At 44.7% G+C, this 9,552-nt stretch overlaps 1 protein-coding gene across 1 annotated transcript; it reads left to right on the forward strand.

Annotated features, from left to right (window-relative positions):
* Positions 1–795: 795 nt before the first annotated feature.
* LOC139415267 (GTP-binding protein Di-Ras1) lies at positions 796–1,392 on the forward strand. The gene has a single exon (XM_071163248.1). The coding sequence runs from the start codon at positions 796–798 to the stop codon at positions 1,390–1,392; it is 597 nt and encodes a 198-aa protein (XP_071019349.1).
* The last annotated feature ends 8,160 nt before the right edge of the window (positions 1,393–9,552 follow it).

Consider the following 9,552-nt stretch of genomic DNA (forward strand, 5'->3'; position numbering starts at 1 on the left):
TTTAGAGGGACGGCCAGGTCTTGGTAGATTTGCAGTGGTCTGATACTCCTTCCATTTCAATATTATCGCTTGCACAGTGCTCCTTGGGATGTTTAAAGCTTGGGAAATCTTTTTGTATCCAAATCCGGCTTTAAACTTCTTCACAACAGTATCTCGGACCTGCCTGGTGTGTTCCTTGTTCTTCATGATGCTCTCTGCGCTTTTGACGGACCTCTGAGACTATCACAGTGCAGGTGCATTTATACGGAGACTTGATTACACACAGGTGGATTGTATTTATCATCATTAGTCATTTAGGTCAACATTGGATCATTCAGAGATCCTCACTGAACTTCTGGAGAGAGTTTGCTGCACTGAAAGTAAAGGAGCTGAATAATTTTGCACGCCCAATTTTTCAGTTTTTGATTTGCTAAAAAAGTTTGAAATATCCAATAAATGTCGTTCCACTTCATGATTGTGTCCCACTTTTTGTTGATTCTTCACAAAAAAATACAGTTTTATATCTTTATGTTTGAAGCCTGAAATGTGGCAAAAGGTCGCAAAGTTCAAGGGGGCCGAATACTTTCGCAAGGCACTGTATATGTCACCAATAAAATTAGATTTGATTTGAATCAACAAAGAATGGCATTCATGTTTTTCCTGATACTGCTTCTGATCCCCTCCATTGATTACCTGATCTTCTCTTTCTTCTCTCTTCCTTAGGTCTTAGGAAACAGGTCTTAGGAAAACTGAGGTCTTAGCTAAACCTTAGATTTTAGGAAACAGGTCTTAGGAAACCCCCCCAAGAGGCCCAGCATGCCGGAGCAGAGCAACGACTACCGTGTGGTGGTGTTTGGGGCCGGCGGCGTGGGCAAGAGCTCCCTGGTCCTCCGCTTCGTCAAGGGCACCTTCCGGGACACCTACATCCCCACTGTGGAGGACACCTACCGTCAGGTGATCAGCTGTGACAAGAGCGTGTGCACCCTCCAGATCACCGACACAACGGGCAGCCACCAGTTTCCCGCCATGCAGCGCTTGTCCATATCCAAGGGCCACGCCTTCATCCTGGTCTACTCTGTCACCAGCCGCCAGTCCCTAGAGGAGCTCAAGCCCATCTATCAGCAGGTGCTTGCCATCAAGGGAAGCGTGGACGCCATCCCTGTCATGCTGGTAGGCAACAAGAGTGACGAAACCCAGCGTGAGGTGGAGACCACGGAGGGTGAGGCGCAGGCTGCAGCATGGAAGTGTGCCTTCATGGAAACCTCTGCCAAGATGAACTACAACGTCAAAGAGCTCTTCCAGGAGCTGCTCACCCTGGAGAAGAAGAGGAACATGAGTCTGAGCATCGATGGCAAGCGCTCCGGCAAGCAGAAGCGTGCCGACAAGCTCAAGGGCAAGTGCAGCATCATGTAGGGAGGGAGAGTTGATGCCTGACCCTTAGAAGGAAAGACTGGGGTTGGGGAGGGTGGTGGTGGTGGTGCAAAGTGTAGATGTTCTTGAAGAGGGTCACTTCGAGGAATGGAGGGAAGGTAGGGGTGGGACGGGGCTCGTCTGAGAGGGGTTATTTTATCCCAACAGAGGTGACCCCCCCACAAAGAGGCTATTCAAGTTCAAAGAGAAGAGAAGTTCAAGCCTTGATGCAATTCTACTTTGATGAGAAAAATGAAAGAATATGGAGCCCTGACAATTGATATCCTCTCAAGTTCAGGGCATTATTACAAACTCAGAACCCATTTCAATATTATTCACCCCACGTTTGCCCTTTTCTCCTATAGCTGTCTCTCTCCTGCTAATATGAGACACCCTGCAAACAATAATGAGTTGTTAAGACGTCCCCAGGACATCACAAAATGGTCGCCTAAAGTCGTCAGGATGTTGTGTCAATGTCCCCTGGAGGTTTTGTCTTGTTCCCGGTTTGTTCCGAGGATGTTTTTAGGGTGTTCTTGGGACGTTGTGCCATAGTCCCATGGAGACTTTGCACTTAAAATTAAATCTCAGCACTGTGAAACATACACTACCGTTCAAAGGTTTAGGGTCACATAGAAATGTCCATAGAAATAAAAGCACATTCTTTGTCCATTAAAATAACATCAAATTGATCAGAAATACAGTGTGGACATTGTTAATGTTGTAAATGACTATTGTAGCTGGAAACAGCAGATTTTTTAATGGAATATATACAGCTTCATTAAGTACACACAAAACACCAGTCTTAACGTCAACAGTGAAGAGGCTACTCCGGGATCCTGGCCCTCTAGGCAGAGTTGCAAAGAAAAAGCCATATCTCAGACTGGCCAATAAAAATAAAAGATTAAGATGGACAAAAGAACACAGACACTGGACAGAGGAACTCTGCCTAGAAGGCCAGCATCCCAGAGTTGCCTCTTCACTGTTGATGTTGAGACAGTGTTTTGCAGGTACTATTTAATGAAGCTGCCAGTTGAGGACTTGTGAGGTGTCTGTTTCTCAAACTAGACGCTCTAATGTACTTGTCCTCTTGCTCAGTTGTGCACCAGGGCCTCCCACTACTCTTTCTATTCTGGTTCGAGACAGTTTGTGCTGTTCTGTGAAGGGAGTAGTACACAGCGCTGTACCAGATCTTCAGTTTCTTGGCAATTTCTTGCATGGAATAGCCTTCATTTCTCAGAACAAGAATAGACTGACCAGTTTCAGAAGAAAGTTATTTGTTTCTGGCCATTTTGAGCCTGTAATCGAACCCACAATTGCTGATGCTCCAGATACTCAACTAGTCTAAAGAAGGCCAGTTTAATTGCTTCTTTAATCAGAACAGTTTTCAGCTGTGCTAACATAATTGCAAAGGGGTTTTCTAATGATCAATTAGTCTTTTAAAATGATTAACTTGGATTAGCTAACACAACCTGCCATTGGAACACAGGAGTGATGGTTGCTGATAATGGGCCTCTGTACGCCTATGTAGATATTAAAATCAAAATCAGCCGTATCCAGTTACAATAGACATTTACAACATTAACAATGTCTACACTGTATTTCTGATCAATTTGATATTTTTTTAATGGACAAAACATTTGCTTTTCTTTCAAAAACAAGGACATTTCAAAGTGACCCCAACCTTTTGAACGGTAGTGTACACTCATGAAAAGGATTATATTTATCATAGTGATTCAGGAATAACATTAAAACAGAAAAACATGCCCCACCAAAATTAGACAACTATTCTGAAAGTCCAAACTCAAATTGCTGAAATAGGTAATTGAAATAAATGAGACAATACTCAGATTAACTCAGTGACGTCCTGGGAATTTACAGGGACCTAGACAAAGGTCCCCCAGAGAATGATCCCTTGAGACCATCACGCAATGCTCTTAGAAAGTTCTCAGAACGTCACAAGGATAACGTCAAGCTGAAACCCTTAAGGGACCTAAAGGAACGTCACTGAATGTCCTCAGGATGTCCCCTGTTTGCTGGGCAGCCACTTGACTCCTATGATTGGATAGGTAATAGGGTGGATTTGCAGGCGAATGAGAGAGGTATCATGTTTAATGTTAGAGTAATGGAAACACGACTTTCATCAATTCAAATGGACGTCCGTAAGCACAAGTTGGGCTTTCGCCTTTAGTATCTCCGTGTCTACCCGTAACCTGGTGAATGGATGGGATTTGAGAACTAGATATTGCATTCAATAAAGTTGTTCATTGAAAGTTATTAATACATTATACAGTATATTACAGGTACAGATTAGGCCTAACAAAGGTTGCTAATTATTGCTAATTAACAGTAGCATGCGACTGTGAGTGTAGATAATAAAAAAGATGGAAAAGATAGCTGCAAGTGGTCTCTGCATTTTGCTGCAAGTGGTCTCTGCATTTTGCTGTACATTTGAAATGCCTTTCCTACCAGTTGACTTGACATTTTGCATAATTTCATAATCAATGTGAGTTTTAGCTGAACAAAGCACAACCAGAACAAAAGCAACAAGCAGACAAAGCACGTTTGAAATGTAAATGAATACATTTATTTCATATCTATTAGCACAAATGTCTGGACTCACATACCATCAATTTAGGTGTCTATATCAACGTTGATTTTACCTAAAAATCTTTGATGGATTTTTTATTTTATTTTTTACAATCCAAGGTTATTTATATATTGTATGCTCTGTAAATAATATATTTATACGCTCCAAATGCACTCAATGCCCCCCATTTTAATATTTTTTCAAATCCCCAAATCACATACGGCTGCTTTAGCAATATGACATGACAGCACTTTGAGGATTTGGAGCACAGTGACATTTGATCTTCTGGTAAACCCTTTGATGCTCTCTGGTTGCCTCACACATTCTCCTATCTTATACGTGAACACTTTCACTTGAATCATGTGAAGGAACTGCTAAATAAAGACAACTAAATGTACATATAATTAATTGGTCATTGGTTAATTCACATATTTCTAAAGTATGAGTCGCTGTCCCTAGTGGCAAAATGTATTTCGAGTGAGCATGAACCTGCGGGAGTAGGCTGCAGTAGGCTGCAGTAGGCTGCATGATAATTGTATTCAGATGTATTATACATGTATAGAAAATATACTTGTTCTCAGGTGTGTTATACATGAGAAGGAAGTATTATATGAATTCATATTCAATTCGTGGGGGGCTGGAAGGAGCAGGCTAAAATCAATGGCAGGATTTTCTCAGAGGGATTGGACAGGCCGCAGGCCGACAGTGTTTGATAACCGCTTAGAACGAGCGCGATCTGCCATCGGGATGCTTAATAAGTAGAAGGCAGAAGGGAGGGACAGGGAGAGAGAGATAGAGGTACACTTGTTTGCAGTGGGCCAACAGACTGCCATATGGGGATTACACAGGGTCACTGGGCCATAGTAGTAGCCTAGCCAGGGCACCAATGTACACTACAGAACACAGGGTTACAGAGTGTCACTGTTTGACTGACAGATACAGATTCAAGGCAGTTACAGTGCCTTGCGAAAGTATTCGGCCCCCTTGAACTTTGCGACCTTTTGCCACATTTCAGGCTTCAAACATAAAGATATAAAACTGTGTTTTTTTGTGAAGAATCAACAACAAGTGGGACACAATCATGAAGTGGAACGACATTTATTGGATATTTCAAACTTTTTTAACAAATCAAAAACTGAAAAATTGGGCGTGCAAAATTATTCAGCCCCCTTAAGTTAATACTTTGTAGCGCCACCCTTTGCTGCGATTACAGCTGTAAGTCGCTTGGGGTATGTCTCTATCAGTTTTGCACATCGAGAGACTGAAATTTTTTCCCATTCCTCCTTGCAAAACAGCTCGAGCTCAGTGAGGTTGGATGGAGAGCATTTGTGAACAGCAGTTTTCAGTTCTTTCCACAGATTCTCGATTGGATTCAGGTCTGGACTTTGACTTGGCCATTCTAACACCTGGATATGTTTATTTTTGAACCATTCCATTGTAGATTTTGCTTTATGTTTTGGATCATTGTCTTGTTGGAAGACAAATCTCCGTCCCAGTCTCAGGTCTTTTGCAGACTCCATCAGGTTTTCTTCCAGAATGGTCCTGTATTTGGCTCCATCCATCTTCCCATCAATTTGAACCATCTTCCCTGTCCCTGCTGAAGAAAAGCAGGCCCAAACCATGATGCTGCCACCACCATGTTTGACAGTGGGGATGGTGTGTTCAGCTGTGTTGCTTTTACGCCAAACATAACGTTTTGCATTGTTGCCAAAAAGCCAATTTTGGTTTCATCTGACCAGAGCACCTTCTTCCACATGTTTGGTGTGTCTCCCAGGTGGCTTGTGGCAAACTTTAAACAACACTTTTTATGGATATCTTTAAGAAATGGCTTTCTTCTTGCCACTCTTCCATAAAGGCCCGATTTGTGCAATATACGACTGATTGTTGTCCTATGGACAGAGTCTCCCACCTCAGCTGTAGATCTCTGCAGTTCATCCAGAGTGATCATGGGCCTCTTGGCTGCATCTCTGATCAGTCTTCTCCTTGTATGAGCTGAAAGTTTAGAGGGACGGCCAGGTCTTGGTAGATTTGCAGTGGTCTGATACTCCTTCCATTTCAATATTATCGCTTGCACAGTGCTCCTTGGGATGTTTAAAGCTTGGGAAATATTTTTGTATCCAAATCCGGCTTTAAACTTCTTCACAACAGTATCTCGGACCTGCCTGGTGTGTTCCTTGTTCTTCATGATGCTCTCTGCGCTTTTAACGGACCTCTGAGACTATCACAGTGCAGGTGCATTTATACGGAGACTTGATTACACACAGGTGGATTGTATTTATCATCATTAGTCATTTAGGTCAACATTGGATCATTCAGAGATCCTCACTGAACTTCTGGAGAGAGTTTGCTGCACTGAAAGTAAAGGAGCTGAATAATTTTGCACGCCCAATTTTTCAGTTTTTGATTTGTTAAAAAAGTTTGAAATATCCAATAAATGTCGTTCCACTTCATCATTGTGTCCCACTTGTTGTTGATTCTTCACAAAAAATACAGTTTTATATCTTTATGTTTGAAGCCTGAAATGTGGCAAAAGGTCGCAAAGTTCAAGGGGGCCGAATACTTTCGCAAGGCACTGTATATCTCATAATTAGCAACACATGACTGACCCCAATGTGCTCTGACTGACTGGGTCAGAAGAATTGTTCCCCATGACAGTTTAAAGTTTCACTTTATATTAACACCATCATCCAGAGATATGTTACCTCCATATCATCAAATCAAATCAAATTTATTTATATAGCCCTTCGTACATCAGCTGATATCTCAAAGTGCTGTACAGAAACCCAGCCTAAAACCCCAAACAGCAAGCAATGCAGGTGTAGAAGCACGGTGGCTAGGAAAAACTCCCTAGAAAGGCCAAAACCTAGGAAGAAACCTAGAGAGGAACCAGGCTATGTGGGGTGGCCAGTCCTCTTCTGGCTGTGCCGGGTGGAGATTATAACAAAACATGGTCAAGATGTTCAAATGTTCATAAATGACCAGCATGGTCGAATAATAATAAGGCAGAATAGTTGAAACTGGAGCAGCAGCACAGTCAGGTGGACTGGGGACAGCAAGGAGTCATCATGTCAGGTATTCCTGGGGCATGGTCCTATGGCTCAGGTCCTCCGAGAGAGAGAAAGAAAGAGAGAATTAGAGAGAGCATATGTGGGATGGCCAGTCCTCTTCTGGCTGTGCCGGGTGGAGATTATAACAGAACATGGCCAAGATGTTCAAATGTTCATAAATGACCAGCATGGTCGAATAATAATAAGGCAGAACAGTTGAAACTGGAGCAGCAGCACAGCCAGGTGGACTGGGGACAGCAAGGAGTCATCATGTCAGGTAGTCCTGGGGCATGGTCCTAGGGCTCAGGTCCTCCGAGAGAGAGAAAGAGAGAAGGAGAGAATTAGAGAACGCACACTTAGATTCACACAGGACACCGAATAGGACAGGAGAAGTACTCCAGATATAACAAACTGACCCTAGCCCCCCGACACATAAACTACTGCAGCATAAATACTGGAGGCTGAGACAGGAGGGGTCAGGAGACACTGTGGCCCCATCCGAGGACACCCCCGGACAGGGCCAAACAGGAAGGATATAACCCCACCCACTTTGCCAAAGCACAGCCCCCACAACACTAGAGGGATATCTTCAACCACCAACTTACCATCCTGAGACAAGGCTGAGTATAGCCCATAAAGACCTCCGCCACGGCACAACCCAAGGGGGGGGGGGGGGGGGGCGCCAACCCAGACAGGATGACCACATCAGTGACTCAACCCACTCAGGTGACGCACCCCCTCCAGGGACGGCATGAGAGAGCCCCAGTAAAGCCAGTGACTCAGCCCCTGTAATAGGGTTAGAGGCAGAGAATCCCAGTGGAAAGAGGGGAACCGGCCAGGCAGAGACAGCAAGGGCGGTTCGTTGCTCCAGAGCCTTTCCGTTCACCCTCCCACTCCTGGGCCAGACTACACTCAATCATATGACCCACTGAAGAGATGAGTCTTCAGTAGAGACTTAAAGGTTGAGACCGAGTTTGCGTCTCTGACATGGGTAGGCAGACCGTTCCATAAAAATGGAGCTCTATAGGAGAAAGCCCTGCCTCCAGCTGTTTGCTTAAAAATTCTAGGGACAATTAGGAGGCCTGCGTCTTGTGACCGTAGCGTACGTGTAGGTATGTACGGCAGGACCAAATCAGAGATTTGCATGCAATTATGAACAACACCTAAATGTAGACAACTCTGTATTTGTTTTGATTTGAGGGTCAAGGGTCAACTTCAATTACCCTAAAACCTGTTTTACTGGGTGAGAATGAAACCACACCCAGGTCACTGCACTACACAGGATTTTATATTTGATTATACATTTTAATTGATCTTGTTTCGATGTTGATAGTAAAATGGCATCTTTGAAACAACATCATTGTTTCGACGTCATGCCATCAACCTAAATAAAGAGGTATAATAATCTCCCCGAAGTGCGTGTCACCAGTCCGGTGCCACCTGTGCCAGATCCACGCATCAGGCCTCCAAGTGCGCCTCCCCAGTCCGGTACGTTCTGTGCCTCCTCCTCGCACTCGCCCTGAAGTGTGTGTCACCAGTCCGGTGCCACCTGCACCGGCTCCACGCACTAGGCCTCCAGTGCGCATTCACAGTCCAGAGCTTACGGCAACAGTTCACAGTCCAGAGCTTCCGGCGACGGTCCCCGGTCCGGAGCCTCCGGCGACGGTCCAAGGTCCGGAACCTCCGGCGACGGTCCACGGTCCGGAACCTCCTGCAATGGTCCACGGTCCGGAACCTTCAGTGACGGTCAATGGTACGGTGCTTCCAGGCAAGGCGTCCAGTCCTGTTCCAAGGCAGGAACCTTCCTCTGCGCCGGTGGCCAGTCCAGGCAAGGCGCCCAGTCCAGCACCAGGGCAGGAGCCTTCCTCTGCGCCGGTGGTCAAAACAGGCACGGTACTGTCACGCCCTGACCATAGAGAGCCCTGGTTTCTCTATGGTGTAGTAGGTCAGGGCATGACTAGGGGGCATTCTAGATTATAATTTCTATGTTGTGTTCTAGTTTATATTTTCTATGTTAGTGTTTTGTATGACTCCCAATTAGAGGCAGCTGGTAATCATCATCTGCCCCCCCTCCAAAACATTTTTGAGGCTGCCTCTCGGGTTTCCGTTTTGTCCTCTCCTCCTGACCACGCTGCTTGGTCCGTTTGTCGTGTGGGCTCTTCTGTTATGGCTGTCTTTGGAATGAGACCAAAGTGCAGCGTGGTAGGCGTACATTTTGAATTTATTAAATGAACACCAAAAAAAACAAGAAAGATAAACGGCACGTAAAGTATTGTAGCGCTAAACCAGCCACTAACAAAAACAAGATCCCACAACAGAAAGTTGGAAAAAGGGCTGCCTAAGTATGATCCCCAATCAGAGACAATGATAGACAGCTGTCTCTGATTGGGAACCATACTCGGCCAAAAACAAAGAAATAGACAACATAGAATGCCCACCCCAAATCACACCCTGACCTAGCCAAATAGAGAAATAAAACGTCTCTCTAAGGTCAGGGCGTGACAGTTACATGTTCCTCACTACACAATC

Source organism: Oncorhynchus clarkii, chromosome 1 (assembly GCF_045791955.1).
Source record: "Oncorhynchus clarkii lewisi isolate Uvic-CL-2024 chromosome 1, UVic_Ocla_1.0, whole genome shotgun sequence".
Lineage (NCBI taxonomy): Eukaryota > Metazoa > Chordata > Actinopteri > Salmoniformes > Salmonidae > Oncorhynchus > Oncorhynchus clarkii.

What these genes read in the sequence shown, in the direction of transcription:
- LOC139415267 (XM_071163248.1), top strand. Translation starts at nt 796, where the DNA reads ATGCCGGAGCAGAGCAACGACTACCGTGTGGTGGTGTTTGGGGCCGGC.